A 21057-nucleotide genomic window follows, 5' to 3' on the forward strand; every position below is an offset into this window, starting at 1 on the left:
AGTAGTGGAGCTCCCTCTATTGAATTATGGTTGAGAAAATATGCCTTGTATTTAAAATCACAATTTTATCTTCAAAACAATTCTATTATAATAATTGTAAATTTTTTCTCTTTCTAAGCTCTAGTACCTTTCAAATTTTAGAAGCACATATGCAATATCAATTTCTAAGAATAATATTGTAAATTACATATGTCTTTATAATTTTAGAATGTGTTCTTTCTCTTTCACAGTTTTTGTTTGCAGGAAATTACATTTTAAGGCTGCAATTTTCAATTTGCGTTTTTCTTTTGTTTTCCTTGAGTTGGTAAAACTAAAAAGTTATTTGACAGATACTGGGACTATGATACATCCTAATAAGAATATGAATTCAAATTTTGTTATGGAAACTCAAAAATGTAGTTTAATGGAACTAAATGTATCTTCCAACCAGTAAAATGCAGTATTTCACATATTTTTCTGATATGAATAAACTGGCATTTATTATAATATTGTGATTACTTAAAAATGTGATTCATAATGATTATTATTGGTTGAGAGTCCACTGTGTGCCAGGCACTGAGACATGTGCCATACACTCATTATCTTTTTGAATATTCATATCAAATGAACTTCATAGTACTGTAATCCTCATTTTACAAAACAGAAAAAAAGACAAGAGACAGTAATCTAACTAATGCTCTGATACAGAGCCCAAGCTCTTGAGCTCTTGTGCAATGGAATATATGCTATGTATTGACAGTCTGTGAAATCTGTAAGCCTTGACAGTCTATAAAAATTAAGCAATTAGTTTTTAATACCACTGAGGTATAGCCACACTGTACACAAAAACTCACTACTCAGGTAGTTCAAATCCTTTCTAGCTGAACATTTAGGATCAATTCTAAAAAATGATCACCTCTAAACTATACCTGGAAACTCTATTCTTTTTACTGTTTTATCATTTATTTTAGAAAGAAGACATACTTCTTATCAGCAAAGAGAAAAAAAGCTGAACAGATGCAGGTTTTGTTTTAATAAACAGATACTTATTTGCCATTCTACTATGATAAGAAAAGCAATTTTATCATATGCTAATAAATCATTTCTAAAGGAAAATTTCTATTTGAGAACTAAATTACCATATACTGGGGTTGGGTTGAGTAGGGGATTAATCCAACAGGGTAAATCCAAATATGTATTGCATTTTACTCTTAGATCTGATATCAAAAGCATTATTCATATTTAGAGCCATGCTCATCTCTGCAAAAATATAAAACCTATGCCTTATGACCAACATAAACACTTTTCTTGGGAAGTGTCATACCTATCACCACATAGAGAAAATGCTTGCAGAATGAAGTATAAATGCCACAAGTTTGGACATTTAAAACTAAACGCTAAGCAGAAACTGCTTTAGTTTCATAAAATTACAGTATGTACATACTAATATTAAGTCCATTATGAGTGTTTGTTGCCTTGTTTAAAAAATATATCTTCAGCATATGCTTGTTGAAAACTCTTCATGTACATATTTTATGTTTTTTTTAATAAAAGTAACTATAAAAATATATTTTACTCCTTTTCACAATAGGTCCAAAAATTACAGGGTGAAACATTTAGTAGCACTGATTTTTAAAATAAATTTACAGAAGATGGTATTTTTATCAGCTCATAAACAATTTTGACAAGCCTGTTAAAACAAACTTGTTGGAAGAAATGTTCAAAATATGATTTACTTAAAAATAACTGAAGTCTGTTTAGTAAAACTATTAAACTGGGTTTACAAAATGGCATTAGTTAGACGTATATTGCATCTACAATGAACAAACACGAATATTTGGAAAACATTTGTGTAATGAAAAACATTATCAACTACTCTTAAGGGTCACATCTTGTTGCCTGTTAATCCACTGCTTCAGTTAATCTCATATCACAGAGTATGAACCTTCTAAAATGGAAGAAAATATGGCTTACAATTACATGGTTTATGTTCTAAAAGTTACCCGTCTTATATGGAAAGAGCAATGATAATAATTCATAATAAATGCACTTCTTTCCTGCATTTGTGGTTCCATCTCATGTATAAAAATTTAGGCACAAATCTGTCTATAGCTTTTGCCTTACATATGAGTGTGTGTGCCTATTACTCCTATAATTCTCATTTTTTCCATAAACTTTAAATAAATAAGAACCAACATATCCTGGTTTTTAAGAAGTTATAGTAACAGTACAGAGTTATGGAGGTAGTATGGGGAAGGTACATCCCCATATACTTTAGCTGGGACTAAAGATACTCTTTTTTAAATAGAGATATATTTGACATATATTTGTTTTAGGTGTACAGTATAATGATTTGATAGATGTATATATTGCAAAAATAATCACCACAATAAGTTTAGTTAACATTCATCACCACACATAGTTACAATCATTTCTTGTGATGAGAACTTTTAAGATCTACTTTCTCAGCAACTTTCAAGTATACAATATAGTATATACTCTTTGAACCGTAATTTTAGAATTTCTTTCTAAACAAAAAATACACATATTCTTTGACTCAGCAATTTCACTTCTAAGACATTTTCCTGCCAACATAATTGCTCATATGGACAAGAACAAGTATTAAGATGTCCACTGCCGTATTGTTTGTAACAAATAGATTAGAAACAATCTACATTTCCAAGAGCTGGGGAAATGGTTAATTGTGGTGTGTACAATAAACTCCAATACACCATGTTAAAAAATGATGTAGAGCTATATGTGCTGATATTAGATATTCTCTTAATCTCCAACATGTACTGCAAAGTGAAAAAGGAAAGGTACAGTACGTTCTCACTAGATATGTTTAAAGGGTGGGAAGTTTATATGCAAATATGTGCTAGTATATAAGCATTTGAATAAAATCAAAGAGATCCTCTTCTGAACCCCGTAACTGGTAAGTAAATTAGAGAAATTAAAAAACAAGTATTTGAACAACTTCAAGGAATTCCTGGTCACCTCCAGGAGTTAGAGCCATGTTCCTCCTTAGTGTCTTCACTCATTCCATTCTCTCAGCCCATATCTTTTGTTTGATTATTTCTCATCTCGTACTTCAGATATCACTTCCTGAAAGAACTTTTCTGAGTTTTTCCTAAACTCCAGACCAAATTTGGCCACACTGATGTAAAATGCTCTTTATGTGCCCTTGCCGTACTTAGCAAAAGTTCTAGCAAATAATTATATAATTAGTTGACTGATGTCTGTTTCCCAGAGAGGACATAATTTCTTGGAGAGACAGTGGACCTTGGCTATTTAGTAACTAGTTCATGGCAGTATCCCCAGCACCAAGCCCAATGCTTTGCACATATTGAGCACAATAAATATTTATTGAATGCTATTATTAAACATTGAATGGTTAATTGACAAGAGTTTTAATTTTGGATTGGTTAACAATATGACCTTAGGGAAGTAGCTAAGTAATTTTAAGGCTCTTCATAGCTCCAAAACCTTGAACCTATGGGTCTAAACATACATCAAACTAAGAACATTGTTGTCTCTAAAAATGGTGGTTAATCTTCTACTGAATTTTAGGTAATCTCTTTACCTGTATCTTCATCTAGCTCAGCTGTCAAATAAGAGAACTGAACAAGATAGACATCTAAGGCACCTTCTCATTTTTCCAATAACCCCTCTTCTACCACATTTTAGCTTCTGATCATGAATTGCATGCCTTTAACCCTTCAATTTCTCTCTCTCTCTCTCTCCCTCCACACACACACACACACACACACAACACACACACACACACACACACACACATACACTTTCCATAATTTTATTCCTGGGGAAGATAAAGTTTGAGCAGTAGGAAACAGTACTCTTACTGGACACTGATCTATAATATATGAGCCTCTATAATATTTCTTGCCCAATAATCTGAAAGAAGAGGGTGTAGACTGTGAATATGGGGCTGAGGATCTGCAGTAAGGATCCCTGCTGTTGCCACACCCCTCACACTATCCTGAGAGGTAGACTTCCATCAAGAGAACTAGCCTAGGGAAGCCTATTAGAAAATGAAAGACCATGGAGAAGAATTAATTTTTCCTGAACAACAACCAGCCAAATCCCAGAAGCAACGCTTCATAGGTTGACTCACACAGCAGCCTACGGTAGAATGGCATAGAGCTAAAATCAGAAAAGCACCCAACTGTCCAGCTTAAATTGCCAAACTACAAAATAATGAACTACATAAAATGGTTGCTGTTTTAAACCACTTTATTTTGGAGTACTTTATTATGTGGCATAGTTAACTGATACACTGTGGTTCAAAATTTTAATAAGAGTAGCAAGACTTATTTTTCTGTTTTTTGCTTGATTTGGAGCTAGGCAAATTTTATAGCCAGAAACCTCCCTACTATTAGGGAAAGTACTTGGGAATATGCTGACAAGAGTTTTAGCCACAGTGTCCAATGCCCGCTCCCTTCAATCCGTCTTATTAAGGACAAATCTATGGCATCCTTTACCCATGTGCTTAGAAAATACCCTCTCACCATTCCTACCTCCATTTGCTTTTGGAGTTTTCTGAATATCTGGGACACTCAGAGATATTTGAACCAAATAACATGTGGGTGATCAATTAGGAATAGTCAGTCTTGGCACCAACTGTTCTGGCTATATAGTTGGCTGTCCCAAGTCAGGTCACCATACCTAACTGATACAACTGTAGTTCACATGTACAAAAAGACTTGAGACCCTCCTTCAATTTTATAGACATCTTTGGTAATTTATTCTTAGATCTAAATTGATAGTGGAGCTACTGAGAAACCTCACAGAAGAACAGAATGGGAATTGTGCAGTTGGCTAAGAAAGGATTTCAGTATCAAATTGAAACAGGCCTTCCCTAGATAACTGCATGGCTAAGTATAGCTCCCAGGTGAATTTCAAACATCATTATTCTCTTGGCATCTCAGGTCGATTCGGTTTCCACTCCAATCCACGGAATCCTTAATGTTCCACACGTACTACAATATTCTGGGGTTCCAGCCATAACCTTATCTCTCTCTTATACTTGACATTAAAGAGGCATATAACCCCTTATTGATACTTCACTATTGCTGATACTTAAATAAAAAAGGTTAGAAATATTCAGTTTGTCAGGTTGAGGAATGTCTTATAGTTAAGTATTCTATGACAGACACATAGTCAAGTCATTAACAATTATTGTGATCATCTAATTTGCCATCCAAACTGCACTTTTGAGAGTAAAAAGGGTACCATTAATAATCGAATAAACCAGGCATAAACCAGGAGTGTCTTGGATATACCAGGATGTATGGATCATGGAGTGATAGAGAACAGAGCTTTAGGGGAGAAAAGGAAAGGAAGCAAGCCAGGGAAACTGGACAGCTGTCTAATTTCTGATTAGTCTATTCTCCCACAATTTTGTTTCATTTTATTGCAATGCTAGAAGATCAGACACAGTCATGTTCATTGAAGTACCTCAACTCAAAGTTGAATTATGTAATCCTTTGATTAGAAACTATTTTGGATTTTGCACAATTCTGACTGCCCCTTGAATGCAATGGATAATTGAAAACTGACTGGATAAATAAGAGAGGAAGCAGTCAAAGCTAATTTCATTCTTGGAACATATACTACAATAATGGGCTATGATAATAGGTTACCACAAAACAATTACTGAGTATCATAGCACAATTGGAACTAGTCCCAGCTGAAATATATATGTTATTCTGTCTAATAAGGTTGGGGGGAAAGAACATAAATTTTATTATTTAAACAGAGAAATTAGCTGGATGAAAATATCAGTAACTCCAAATATACGATAACATTTTGTACACTACAGGGATACTTGTAATAATTGTAGGATTTAACCTTATCAAAGAGCCTATAATATCCTCTTCTTAAACATAGAAGATATATTTTAGTCTTGGCTTTGTTCTCCACAGGGAAAGGAAACTTCTGCCCTAATAAAAAAAAGCAATGAGAAATATAAATGGACATTTTTCTGGACATTTTATTGAAAATAAAAAGGAGCTGATATCCAAAAGTAATAACCAAATAAATATTAACTCATCATGCAGCACTCCCAAGAAATTTTTCTTTAGTATTCCAGTGAGTTAGCTCATCTTAATATGCCACATACACTCATGTGTGAGAAATAAAATGGGCCTTTTGAAAACCTAACAGTGAAGAATAAAATTAACACTTTGAGAAGAACTAAATTTAAGTTTCCATGTATACACACAGGTACAGAGATACTCTTTTATCGTATCTGTACCTATGCTGCTCTCCTGCGTATTTGGGATAACATGTTGCATGTGTCAGAGAGCTAGAACTCTTTGATGATGTTTTATGTGAAACAGATGGCCAGAACAAAAAGAGGTGTGTTTGGGAATATAAAACACGGTGATTATAAAGCATTTAAAATACTATATGACAAAAAGCTGCCATCTTACACTAAGTAATGCTGACAACTTAGTGCTCAGTTTTACAAAGGCCTATATTTAGTGTCATGAAAACTTGAGGGAGAAAAAAAAGAAAAGAAACATTTTTGCCTGCTTTTAATAAAATGGTCAAAGTGATAATTAAGTGGAATAAATTAAAGAGTGTTATTCTATTAAGAATATAATAAAAAGTCTTAATATAGCATGTTTTACTTGAAAAATTCAAAATGCTGAGCAAGGGAGTTAGTAATCTCACCAAAATCAGAACAATGTACTACATAGGGAGATAATTTTACAGATGGGAAATAAAAAGGAGTATAAAAATAACTTCCCCCAAGTTTACAACATTCTTAAGCAGCACAGCTAAAAACTGAACACATGAGTACTGACTCCATTATAAAGAATTTTTTGTTGACACTTAGGAGTCTTAAAGTAGGTTTTTATTGATTTTCTTCTTTTTAATAAGTCCACAGTAGACAAGCATTTTCTTCTAAATTTCTATTTTAAAAGATATGCTAGTTTGAATTTTCTAAAAAGTCAGAAAAAGTTTGGAATCTAGTCATGAAAATATTTTGGATTTCTATAGATTTGAAAACAATGGGAAAGCATTATTATTTTCTATTTCCTTCTATATTGTACTTACAACCATGGAACAAATCAACTTCCTTGTTTAGGAGCCTTTTTAGCGTGTACATATAAGGCTTTGTCACATAAACATATTAGCATCAACCATCACTTAACATTTTATTCTAGGAACTATATATGAAGTTTAAATAGAGCCAGTCTTCCAGAAGGGATGGGTTGCATATATATATTTCTTTTTATGACCTAAAGCCCTTTCTGACTGTTGGGGTCTCTTTTCCCAGGAGAATGGGAGACTAATTCTCTCCAGTATAAATTTTTTTAATAGCCTTATTCAGGCTTGGAGGAGTAATCACAAGATACGAGTTTATAAAAGTAGGAAAAAAGACAGAAAGCTAGCAATTGGGAGCCACTGACATTTTTCTAGTAATACAACTTATATGAATCGTGTCTGTCCAGGCTGTTTGAAAGCATTAGAAAAATACAGTTGGAAAATGACTCTGCCTTGCCTAAATGGGCTTTTTACCCTAGGTCATTAGAAACAAACGGTTGAGCTGGCAGAGCTCTCAGAGAGCAGAGCCTTAGTCCACCCTTTTCCTTACACACGAGAATACTGAAACCCAAAATGGTGAAATGACTTGCTCAAGTGCCTGAAGGTAACTGGTCCCAAAACAAACCTAGGAAAGCAGTCTACTGAAAATAGTGCCCCATTAAATCATAAATTGCTATTGGATTAAATAAATCATCAAAGAAAAAGCAGTATTACTGCCTACTAAGCAGTTTGCAGTTTTGAAATTATAAATTTTAATAGTCCCACATCAGTTAGTCTGAAAGGACATTATTTGAATTGATGCTCCTCCCAAGGCCTACTGAGATAAACGGATACATTCCAAACATGATAACCCACTGAAAAAAAAAAGCTTTAAGTGTGCTTACGTCTTGGAATGAACTTTTTATCAGTGAGCAATTAAGAAACATTCCAGAGGGGGTGCACACAGATGACCCAAGAGAAGAAACAGTTCGGGGCCCATCTCCTTGTTGTAAATAATCAAGGAAAGCCTTTTTTTTTTTTTTTAAAGCAATACAAAATGTTACCACAGGCTGACGCTCTTTCTACGAGAATAATAAAATTCTTGCTCCCTCGGATGCTGAGCTCATACTTCATTGCCTTCATCTCCGAATTCAGTTTCCGTGGTTCATAGATAATTCTCCTCCTGCCTTCAAAACAGGTAACATGCCATGCCTAAAATATATCCATGGCTACGTAGCGACTACAGACCGACAGACCTGCAGACGCAGTTTCACAAACTCTAGTTTTTGTTCTCTAGGTCTGGACACACTATCAAAACCGCTCCGGAAATGAAGGGCTGCAGGGGGGCCAGTCCCTTCATTCAGTCCCTTTGCCTAAGCCAGCTATTGGTGCTGCATCACCCCCGGGCTCAGCGGTACAGAAGGCTCTGGAGGAGGGGCACTTGCCGTCCAGGACTTGCACCCTGAATCTGGACGTGGCGCTTTTAGTGCCATAATTCTTTCTTTTAAAACACACTGACGCCGCACCGAAAATCTGGCGCATTTGCCAGTCGGGTAATTTCAAGGAAAGCGCTGATCTGAGGGTCTCAGTCTCCTGACCCGCAGATCAGCAGAGGGTAGGCGGCGGTGAGAGAGCCCGCCCCGCTAGCTGAAAGCGCGCAGCTGGGTTCCGGCGAGAAACGCGCGAGCTTGCTGCGTCAAAAGAATCCCCGCGAAGATCAGAAAGAGGAACCTCTCCCTTTTTAGCAGTTACATGTGCGGAAAACCTGTCCTCTGAGGTGGCCCAACTGAAAATAAATTCCGGCACGGAAAAGGAAACTGGGCGTGTGCCTGTGGTCCGAGCGTAGTGGTGTAGGTGAGACTACGCTCTCCAAGCGGCGAGGGGGTTAAAACGAAAACCAGCTGTGGGACTGTGGGCGTGTGGATCTTCGCACTGAACAAACTACAGAACCCTCATCCTCCCTCCTCTCTCCCCTCGGCTCCAGAGAGAGTGCCCCTACTTCCCACACCAGCCACTGGGATCAGGAAAAAGTGAAATCCGTACAGTACCAAAGCCAAGGGGGTCTCTCCTTCCCACCTCCCGGGGGGTTCTCACCCCCCTCCACCTGCTTTTAAATCCTGTTCGACTCTCGATTCACAGTCCCAGCCCCAGAGCCGGCGATCTGTCACAGACGCCTCTTGCTCTAGCCTCAAAACAGCAGGTGAGCTCATTACCTCGACTCGAAATGTAACTTTAAAAATGAGAGCAGAACGGGAGGGGGCACGCACCTCGCGCGTACACCACCACTAACACACACCGCGGCGGCAGTTCACAAACACTAGGGATCTGCAGACTCTAACCCCGAGCCCCACTCTCCTCTCTTTTCTGGGAGAGCTCCAGAGGCTTTCAAACCCCTTCTTTGACCTCAGCATGCCAACAACTGAAGGGATGTGCAGAAATTAAAGACGCGAAGAGGAAGTGAGTTTTTCTTTGATAAAAACTAAAGAAAGGGGCAAGAGTACAAACAGAAGCCGAAATAACAAGAAGTAGGAGGTTTTTTTGCAATTGTCTACGAGGGGCTAGAGATCAAAACTTCAAAGGGAGAAAAAAAATTCCCCCCAAATCTTCATTTCTAGCGAAAAATTAACCTGCTGCTCTGTCAAGCGACGGCGAGCACACAGAATTTCCCGTTAGGGTCAACTCACTTCAGCCACCCGGCGCGTCTCAGGATGACAGTGCCAGGGGACGTCCCTAAGGGCAAGGAAAGAGATTTCCAGGCGAGATATATTCGTAGTTGGGGCTTTTTCTTTTTCTTTTCTTTTTTTTTTTTTTCTTATGAGGCTCAATACAGAACTGAGAACTGAGGTTAGGTCACAGGTCCTGAACAATCCACAACCCCCTCACTAAGGGCTCACAAACCTGGCTGCGAATTCCAGTCCAGGCTGCGTTCTTTGCCCGCCATCACCCCTACTCTCACCACCCACCCAGACAATGGGGGACACGACGTCCAAACCAAGGTCGGAGCTTTAGGAGGTTTTAAAAGGGAGTGATTGAAAGTCCTCCCTTCCTCCTCTACCCCTCCCCCTCCCTTCGCCTCTCACCACGGGAAGTTACCAGGGGATTCATCACGAAAAAGTGCGAGCTATTGCCTCCAAGAGCTAAGCGAAAGGAAAACTGCCCAGAGCGCAGTGACGTGGACTTTGATATCCAGCGACTGGAGGGGTGGTCAGAGGGCGAGAGCTCACCGCCCAGGCTGGAGCCGCAGGGGGGAAGGGGAGAGAGCCAGATGAATCTTGCCCGTGGGCCCCGCGGAGCCCCGGCCCCGGCCGCACCCAAACTTCCTGGAGATTTATCAAGTCCCCCCAGTCGCTGCCCCAACTTCAGCCAACCGGTCGAGCCCAAATATGCGGCACAGGTGAAGGTACCCAGGGCCAGCTCTGTGCCCGCACCGCCGTCCCCTTACCTCCCCCATGCGCCCCGGCGCGCCTCCCCGGGTGTGCGAGGCCCGGGCCGGGCACCTAGAAAAGAACCCCCCCCCCGCCCAGGTTGGCCTGGGGCTGCTCTGAGGCCCCTGCTCTTACCTGGCCGAAGGACAGCAGCGGAGATCAAGAGGCAGAAGACCAGACGGCAGGAGGAGGCCGCCTTCGATGCCATATTCCTCCTCCTCCTCGGGGACCACCGACAGAGTCCGCGCCGCAGGAGGGGGCGTCCTCCCCGGCTCCGCGCTGCCCGCGCGCTCGCGGGTCCGGACGCAGCGGGCAGCGGCTTGTCCCAGACACACCGCCCCCTGGGCTGTGGCGCTGCACCTTCGGGTGTCCGCTGCTCGCAACTTTCCACCACGCAGTGCCCCAACTCCTCCTGTCTCCCCGTCAACACCCGCCCTTGGCCCCTTCGGCTGCTCCTCCCGGGACCGGCGACCCTCTCTTCCCGGGAGACACTTGAGTAATTCGGAAAGGTATACGTGGTTCTTTTTAGCTGGTCTGTTATTTTCCTTCTCTTGGAATAATAATAATAATGGTAGTGGCAGTGCGCATAAAAAGCCTGGTGCTAGGAAAGAATTGCCGGGAGGGGCAACAGTGGGGCGACAGGTCCAGGCGGTCTCCTCAGGTGGTAGCGGCGGTGGCAGCGATAGCAGCGGCGCCAGCAGCGGTCTCTGGGCTGCTCTGAGTGGAGGGACTGGAAGGCGTGTGTAAGCTGCCGCTTGCCTCCTCCCTTCGCCTCCTCCCTCTCTCTTCTCTCCTCCCAGCTTCGCGGGACATGGAGCCAAGCGCAGGTGGTAGGAGCTGGATCTGCAGCCTAGAGGCGCTGCAGGACCGAGTCCGAGACGAAGTCCGCCTCAGGAACTCCACTGGGCTGTCATGCTCACCGAGTCCCGGAGACCAAGTGGGCGGGGCTTTCTAGTGGCTCCGCCCCGGGGGCACGCCCGCCAATAGGGAGCCCGCCGAAGAGCTGCGCGCTCCTGGGTGGGCCCCCAGTACTGTCACTTCCCTGTGGCGTTATCTTTGCCATCGTCCTACGGATTCTCACTTCACGCTGCCCACGCAGCTTCGCCACGGTTCAAATTGCCCTTTTCTTGCCCCCAGGCGCCTATCCACTGGCTCACTCCTCAGGGACTTTTCGGCCGTGATATCTCAGCCTCCTTCTCCTATAAGGAGAGTAGTGGGGCAGGGAGGTGGGGGTCGGGACCTCCCCGGGGACTCGCACTTCGGGTCCAAGGGTGAAAGCGAAGGAGGGAGGAAGGGGCTGGAGGAGGTGGCAAATCGGTGAACTTGCCTCCTGGGAGTTAACAGGAACAGCTACTGGTTGGCGGTGGGGGGGGGGGGTAACTCACTAGGCTGATTCCCCGGCCCTACTCTCGCCACGTGCCCTTCTCGCACGCATCTTGTTTTGCAGGCAGATTACTTGAGTCGACTGCCCACCAGCAAATAGAAAATATTCACTCTTTCCCGGGGGAAATTAAATCAGGAATTTCTAGATCATACTTCGTTACACGGATTGTCCCAATGTCTACAAAAGCCAGAGCGAGTGTCTCTTTTATTTTGAATGAAGCGGCGATTTTAAGTTGCAAACAGAAATCCTCAAATTACTCAGATTAAAAGCCAAGCTTCTCCTTGTCCGTTCCAGAAAGCCAGGCATCCCAGCAGATGGACAGGCTTCTCTGGCAATTTCTAAAGATTGAACCACCTCCCAGGCGGAACGTCAGGAAGCTGTGTCGCTTTCAGATCAGGCAGAGAGCATGAAGGAATTTTTCCCTCTAGAACACCGGGGTGGAGCTGTCGGAGCCCTAAGTGGCTCTAAATCAGGGATGTGGGATCACAAGTCTCATCCACGAAGCATAATAAAATCTTGGTCCCAGAACCACTTCGCCGGGGCATTAAATAGCCTTCCGTGCATCACAGGGACACCCCTGTGTGAGACTAGTCTCCAGCAGAGAATGCCAACTAGTAATCGTCACATACTGCGCTTTCATCAGAAGACTTGAGTCACCAGCTAGATGGGGATGAGGGAAGTTGGTGGCAGGAGAAATAATAAAACAAGCGGGAGTGCGCGCGCGCGCCCACACACGCCTTTGAATTCTTTCTCTTTTCCTGCTCCAAACTATTAAGCTCCATCTTCCGCTGTGATTTTTATCGAAAGCCTGCCAGTCTTGTCCTCCCGGTTCTCCTTACATTACATTCGCAGTATTCTAGAGTAGAGCTCTTATATTTTTCCTCTCAGAATAAGTAGTTTCTCCCTTTTGGTTTTAACATTAGCATTTCATTTGCATCTCATGAACCTACAAGAAGGCTAATGCTATGAGGCAGATGCCTTTTAATTCAGTATTCCATGAGCTAAGTATGGCTGAATTGCTAGCATTCCCATGGGATCCTGTAGAATTCCTTTAGGGAATTGTTTCCCCTTTAACAGCAGCTCTAAGTAGCTCTTACTCGAACAAATCATCCTAACTATATATTTAACCTGGATCCCTCCCAACCCACCCTCTGTCTATCTGACCCCCTTTATTTTGGGGTGGGAGTTAATACAGTTTAATTGTTAAAAAGTTGGTCTGCAAAGGCAGACTGTCTGATTTGGGCTTTGACATTCCCAGGGGCATGATCTTGGTGAACTCAACCCCTCTAAGCCTCAGTTTCCTTACTTGTAAAAAGTGATAACAATAGTGCTAGCCTTTTGAGATTTTTGTGATGATTAAATGAGATCACACAAATAACTGGCTAGATACAGTAGAAGGAGTGTGGGCTTTGGGGAGCAATCAGAGCCTAGGTAAAGCCCCTGTTCTGCACAAGCGAGTGACCTTGAGCAAAAGTCAGTCTCTTATAATCAAAGTATGATAAGTATGATGACACATCAGAGTACCAACTTCAAAGGTGAGCAGCTAAGTCGGATCAAAATACATTCTATAAATTAAGTATATTATACTTACCCACATTTATGACAAGTATGATTGTATGTAGTACAGTCAGTTGGTCCAGAATTCCTTTTAGAGAGGAATTTGTCCTAGTGTAGGAAAATGCCTTAACAAGCCGCTTGGAGCAGTAACTTCAAAAGCTATTAGTCTTATATAGCTAAGGCCACAAAGTGATGGTGAAACTACTCTATATTAACTAACATAATAAAAATAAAATGAGGAATTACAAAATAATAAAAATAAGAATTTGGCAGGGGAGTGAAGACAGGGATGCTGAGAAAAGAAGAAGGGACAAAGACTAAGCCATACAATTATAAATTGAAATGGTGGAAGACCTTTAAATATATTATAAATAATTAGTTAATGGCAGCTATTGAACACTTACTATATGTTAGGTTATTCTAAGCAATTTATATGAACTAGTGGAATAATTCCCCCTCCAAAAAAATCCTGCGAGGGAGATGTTAATGTTATCTTCATTTTACTCATGAAGAAACTGAAGTCCAGAGATATGAAGTAACTTTTCCAAGTTCACACAGTGATTAGTGATTCATAGTAATAGTAATGCCACCATTCTACCAAAGGCACTTTGATATTAGAGCTTCATTTCTATCTACTTACTCATCGCTATCCACTTCACTTATCAGATATGTGCAAAAATAAATTTATGACTTTCTTTTTGGTTGAGGGGGGCTTGATTGAAACATAAATTCCTAAAACATTAATAAAGCCTCCTACTCTCAAATACATTGTCCTTGAGGAAATTAATAAGGCAGTGCACCCTATCTGCATGAGACAGATACAGTGCATATGAGATGACAAGACCATTTCTAGTAATTTAGCATAAGTAAGAGCTCAGAATTGGAAATAAACTTCAGATGTAAGCTCCACAAAATAATGTAGTAGAGAGAGTATTTGTCTGTCAAGATTTGGGGAATGGGGGGTTGGATCCACCTGACCTAGTTCTTAACAGGAAGAGCTTTTCCAGCTGCATCTGGACCACAAGTGCTTTTGTTACAACCAAGAAAACATAGTATTCCAATGATATTTACCAGTTTAATCATGCCTCAGAGCATCATAATGGGGACTGCTTATTGCAAGGAATAAAATGAATAATGTTCAGCCAGAGGAAAACGTACTTCTTGTTACCTGAAACATGAGAAGCATTTTGTATCTCCAGTATAAAAGAATTCATCATCAGTCAGGACAGTATGCTCAAAGCAGTGACAGCACAGTAGGCAGCTTTCCTGCTTAGAATCTGTTGAGGTCAGATCTCAGGATTCCAGAGGCTCAGGCCAGGAACCTTTGCCCCATCTGTACTACTTCATCAGTATGTGACAACATAGCTAGGTAGGGCATGTGAGCATTTGAAGAGTTGAGGTGATTTTTTTCTTCTGATCAATGTAAACAATTTCCCACTGGAGATGAAATTTCCAAAAGATAGCTTTGGAGGCTGGTGACATTTGTTCTTTACCACATTTATCATAGTGTTTTGTGTGCCTTCCTAGTTTTTGAACAAAACATGTATGCAATTCAAGAGCATGCAACAAATCTGACTCACTTTCTCCCCAACCCCACCTCTCCATCAATGATTACACATTTCTAGCCAATACTTTGCAAATACATTGGGTACTCTGTAAGTATTTATGTATGAATGATAAATAGTGAGGAAAATCTTTTATAGAACATAGACCCTGAAACAAACTTAACAGGGAGAATGAAATAAGGAGATGAAAGCTGTTTCCACTGAGCCTTCAATGATTGGACTAGTATGATTCTGGTACCAGTTCCAACGTGTGGGTTTTTTTTTTTTTTTTGCATACCACCAAAGCAATTCTTGGACACTAGGTTGATGTTCTACAATTCAACTAAATTCTCACAGTATCAGCCTGGTTATAGCGTCAACCAGGTAGAGAGATACCTAGGGCAAGGTCTGTGGGAAGGAGAGCAGAGCATCCATGCTCTCTGAGCATGCCACTCTCCCCAAATAACCATGTGTTTATCAACCGGGAAGCTCTTGGAGCACAGACCTTTCAAGTTTTTATGGAGGCTTCATTACATAGGCACTGTTGATTACATTCTAGGCCATTGGTGATTGAACTCAATCTCCAGCCCCACTGCTTTCCCAGGAGGTCCAGAGTTGGGACTAAAAGTTTCACCCTCTAATCACAGAGTCAGATTGGATCTCCTGGCAACCAGGCCCCATCCTTAGGTGACCTAGGGACTTTCCAAAGTTACCTCATTAACACAGCAAAACGCACCATTATGTTACCACTCTACTCACTTAGGAAATTACAAGGGTTTTAGCAGCTCTTACCAGGGATGGCATCAAGACCAAATATTAAATTTCTTAGTATAACACACAGTATCACAACTAGGCAGAACTAAGGTTTAGGGAAAGCAAAGAGAATGAGTCAAGACCTAGTCACCATAGTGAAAAACTTTGAAATATAAACTGAGGAAACCTAATCTACAGGAAGAAGAGAGTGAAAAAAAAAACTATTTGCTATCAGTGAGAAGAAAACAGAGCCACAGGAGAATAGAATCCTGACTAGTAAAGGTTTCAAGTGACCAGGAAGGGAATGGGCAAGGGCCTTGCTTAATGCACTGATGAGAAAATTGAAATAGACGGCTAAGTGGCATTTATATTAAGTTTAAGAAGATATGACTATTTAAAGAGGCACAGAGATTACACAGGTATAAGATAAAGCTCTGTTTTTTTTCTGGACCCTAAGGTTTTTAAGTCAATGATTCCTAAAATGACTCTATATACGGCCTGGGGAACAGATGGGTATCTGTCTTCCTAAGAAATATTCCCTTGAACTTTATTTTTTAATTTTGATTACTATTAATATCAGTCATGGTTTTGAATAAAATTTTGCAACTCACATGTTCAATAACATCAGCTAATAAAGCTGTATCACTGGAGCTCAGGAGCGCAAAAACTTTCAAAGCCTATGGTAAACATTACGTTCTTATTTCAGACTGTAGCTCGCTCAATGTCTGGGTACAAAAAGAAATTCATAGCTATTTCAGTCGAAGTAGAAATCCACTTAGTCGTTTTCCTTCCTGTCTTAGACATGAGGAATGGAAAAAGAATCTAGCTAGGCCCTTTGACCGTGAAACATACACCATAACTATAAAATAGATTCCCAAAACTCTTAGTGTATTAAACACTCATAATTCATTAGTGCTTTCGGTAGGTGCATAAAATTTACTCAGAAATTATAACAGTCTAAGTTCCTGAGAGTTTCTCCTTAGAGTTCTCTATGTGTTTTCAACTTTTAACTGAAATATACGGTTCTTTCAGTTTGGAGTAAGTAAAAGTGATTCAGAGCGTAGTTATTCAAATGTTTGATACCTCAAAAGAAGTTTCAACTTAATTACCCCTCAAAAAGTTCTCCAGAGTTATCGCTACTTGCTTTGTCATATATCTGCTAGCCATACTGATCTATGATAATTTCATTCAGGAATTTGAAGTGGACATGCAATGACTATAGAAGTTGAAAACAATGTATTTTTGATTTCCTAAAACAGATCACCATGGATTTAATGGACTTCTGGAAAACCAAAATGAAGTATTAACTAAGCCCAGGTTATCTATACTAGTTTTCCTTAAAATAAGCAAGATAGTTGCAAGAGTTTACAGGAAAGTATTAAGAAGAAATTCTTACGTAAATGCATAATCCCTAAGGAGTGATATTAATTAGCAAAAAACAGATGAATAACACTGAATGAAGTCTCATTGATTATGTAATATATGACAGAATCTTATAATTTTAATGTTTCTTAGGGCCTTACAATAATTTAGATGAAGAGTTTTCAATCTTTATTTAAATACAAACATTTTTCTTCTAATGAAGGCTCACTCTGAAGTCAAATTTCCTATTTTCCCGTTTGACCCATTCAAACCATACAGGTCTCCTCATTATTCCTAAATATACCTACCATATTCCCACATCAGGGCCTTTGCACTTGCTGTTTCTAATCCTCGGAATTCTTTAACCCAGTTATTAGTGTAGCTTACTCCATCACCTCTTTCAAGGTACTTGCGCAAATATTACCTTCTCACTGAAGCTTTCCATGAACAACTATTTAAATTTTCAACCCCCATCCCCAGTACTCCTTATCTCCCTTTTGTGCTTCATTTTTTTCTCTGTTGTCTCTATCCCCATAGAGCATAATAGATTGAAAGCTCAATGAGGGCAGAAATGTGTGTCTGTGTTACTCTCTGCTATATGCCTAGAATAGACAGACACATTAGTAGACACATAATACTACTTGACCAATGAGTTCATCAATTCTTGAATACTTGATGAGTAATAAATTATAGTGCAGGGTAATTAATAAACTGATACAGGTGGGGCTGCTTTGACTGAAGTTTGATAAGTAGCCTGAAGTTTCACTTCCCCCTTTAGATACTTCAAAGCTTTTTAGCATAATTAGGAAACCCACCAGGTCAGTATCATACAACAGATGAGGTCATTGAGGTCCCAGGATCCAGAAGTCTTAACCAAAATTTACACAGGTATGGGTACCACTCTTGCTTAAATGAAAATGGACCACTTTCTGGTAGAGTAAATACACAAGATACTCTGTAAATTTTTAGTCAAATTCTCAGAACAATAAAAAATTTTGGATGCATATAAGACATTATTAATCAATTTTAAATACAGTATATTTGCCCAAACTCTTTTCAGAACAGACATTCTGAATAGTGTTCTGTATAAACTTTCTCTAAGGCATGATTATGGATGCAGTATCAATATTGCAAAGTCTACAGAGGTGGTTCAGTATTCAGGATTTTAAGCCTCAGTGTTCTTTATACTTTGTTCTTTTCTGGTGGATTTGGCAACATTATAATTCAAAGCAATGTATTCCACAAACATAGATGATTCATAACCTATTCAGCTAACAGTGCTATAGGACAAATATTTGATTTAATTTGATGTCCAACATTTTAACGTTACATGGAGGTGTTTAATGTGTTTACTTTTCTTTGTAAGGGCAAGAAATTCACTTAATAATTGTACCTCAAGGTGAAAAACTTATGAGAAAACACAATACATTTAAAAACGGCTATAAAATCCAGTGCACAAAAAGATTTATAAACATGTATATGCTTTCATTGAAATCACCAGAATCTGTGATGTGTCAGAGCCAGCAGGGAAGTAGATTAAATTATTTTTGGCTATTGCTTCCAGTTTTGAAATTCTATTAAAACCAGTTAATTGATACATCTCTTAAGGAAAATGATTTGCCTTTTTATAAAGAATGACATCCAACTTATAGAGTGAAGCATACTGTCCATGTGTTATTAACATATCAAGTTAGAAGAGAATCCCCAAAGAACAGAACTCTCGATTATTTTTCCTAGACTCAAGGACATTTCAAAAGAGGGCAAGGTCCATGGTGATTTCTCAGGTTTTTTTCAGGGCTGAGACAAATCTTGAGTTCCGGATTAAATGAACTCTGAATTCAACCTTTAAAGGCAAAGACACGTCAAAAGGCAGCTTGAGAAGTGTGACTAGAGGGGGAATCATACACATTTAGCCTGACTGAGAAGGTGAGCCTTGGTTACTCAGGTCTTTCTTCCACACCAGCATCATCTATTCTCACTTCACCTTCTGAGATCTTCCCAGAAAGTCTAAGAAAAACTCCCAAGTTACTCTATCTTGAGGTGATTTTTCACCATCTGCTCGAATTCCTGCCATGAAACTTAAGATGTGAAGACCTTTTTTCTAGTGCTGATTTGTCCTTCCAGTTCTAAAATGATCAGCATTTCCTTCTCCTTTCTTTTCCTCTCAACTTAGTACCTTGTCTTTTGCCTATTCAGTGAAAGCTCAGCATTTTGAATCAAATAATAAAGCCGTGATAATTTATGAAAGGAGAAATGAAAGTATTGTGGCCTGTGTGCCAATGAAAGAAAGAGACGTTTAAAGAGAGATGAATCATAGGTCAGGAAAACACAAAATTAAATAAGCATATCTTAGAATATAGGCCCAAAAGGGAATTTAGTTCTTGGTATTTCCCCACCCCCTTTACTCTGCTAGTTTTTTTGTTTGTTTTTAGCTAGAAAGACATTATTTTCATAATCTCAGTCAGCCAAAAGGAGTTTGTCATCAGGTCAGGAAATTTTTACTAAAGTTTTTTAATGGTCAGGATACTTTCAACTGAAAGTGACAAAAACCCAGTCCAAAGAGTTTAACCAAAAAAAAAAAAAAAAAGAAAAAAGAAAGAAAGAAAGAAAAGAAAAGAAGAGGGTTTAAATGATTTACTTACTAGTTTAAATTTTTGGGAATCCCCAAAGTATGTATATTTTTAGGCATATCATGATCAAAGCATTTGAGCAAAGTTGTCAAGGCTCTTTGTCCTTTTTTCCATGTTCCAGCTCTACATGCCTTTGCTTGTCTTGGACTGTTTTCTCAGTTTCTCTACTGCAGCCCAACTTCCTTCATACCAAAAAGGTACCTTCAAACCTACTTTTGACCAAAAAGATACTTTCAAACCTAAGCCTATATCCACAGAGATTGAAATCCTAGAGGTAGCCTCTCACTCTTAGAAAAGGTATGATTGGCTTTGTCCATCTCTTGAGATGGACATGACTGGCCAGGCCTGAGTCATATGTCCAGCCCTGAAGCCAGAGGGCAGGTGGGCATCATGCTTGACAGTACCTCAGAATCACAGAGATGGGTGCCATTCCCCAAGGAGCAGACAAAAACAGTAGACAACCATTTCATTTCCTTTACGTCATTTTTTAATTGATTCTTAGGACCAATATGCTTTCTGTCCAGATTGTGTACAACAAGAGCTTTGATTATGGAGGGGAAAAATAGAAATATTCTGCAACATAGGAAACCTAACCTTATTTTCGTCCTTGCTTCTTTTAAAGGGCCAGATTATTGACACAAAGGGAAAACAGGCATTATTTGCAGGTACTTGCTAATGTTTTTTCTCCTCACTGTCCTATGCACTCTCTGATTCTGTGGGGAAGGAAGGAAACATTAGTGTTGTTCTATGCTTAGAAGGATGTGAAATAAGGTGACAAAATAAATATTCTAAAGTATTTGCAAATATGTTTATTTCCCCTGAATACAGGTCAATATAAAGTACATTCAGAAAGTCTGCCAAACAAGCAAGTATTTCCTCAGGACTTCTTTTGAAAGTGAGTACTGAGTAATTCTTTTCAACTTTATTGTCCATATGTTTGCTAAAGCTCATTTTCCATCGATTTATCACCTTCATCAGTCTGCTGTTGTCCTTACATAAAGAAAGAGAAAAGTAGATAAATAGCCAGACATTCATATTGGCCAATCTTTATAATTCATCTAGCCCCAGTTTCAGTGTTTTAAGTATAGTTTCAGTTTTAGCAGTGATTAAGACAAGTGCCTGTAGAAAGTTTTGGATGAAATAAGTCAACATTTTGGTCTTTTATTTTCAAGCAAATTGCCACCCTTCAGGAATGGTGATTTTAAGCAAGAAGCTGTCCGCAGCCAATCCTCAATCACACTTTCTACTTGATCCAACTACAGTTAGCTCAATCTATCTACCTTCTTTGAATGTAACTAAACTAATCCCCATTCCAGCCTTCATGCATTAGTCCTTCTTTCTCCAAGAATTACCCCAAATCTTTCCCA

General features: G+C 39.6%; 1 protein-coding gene across 3 annotated transcripts in view; it reads right to left on the reverse strand.

Annotated features, from left to right (window-relative positions):
* Nucleotides 1-11324, reverse strand: part of ALCAM (activated leukocyte cell adhesion molecule) — a 201776-nt gene extending 190452 nt beyond the window's left edge. Inside the window, exon 1 of one of the 3 annotated variants that reach the window (XM_004272085.3) lies at nucleotides 10596-11324. In XM_004272085.3, the coding sequence (XP_004272133.2) occupies nucleotides 10596-10668 (73 nt within the window). In that variant the 5' untranslated portion in view covers nucleotides 10669-11324. The remainder of the gene's footprint in view (nucleotides 1-10595) is intronic. The other 2 variants (XM_049710642.1, XM_004272086.3) reach the window with 2 other exon arrangements.
* Between the last annotated feature and the right edge of the window lie 9733 nt (nucleotides 11325-21057).

This window comes from Orcinus orca, chromosome 5, assembly GCF_937001465.1.
Source record: "Orcinus orca chromosome 5, mOrcOrc1.1, whole genome shotgun sequence".
Classification (NCBI taxonomy): Eukaryota; Metazoa; Chordata; class Mammalia; order Artiodactyla; family Delphinidae; genus Orcinus; species Orcinus orca.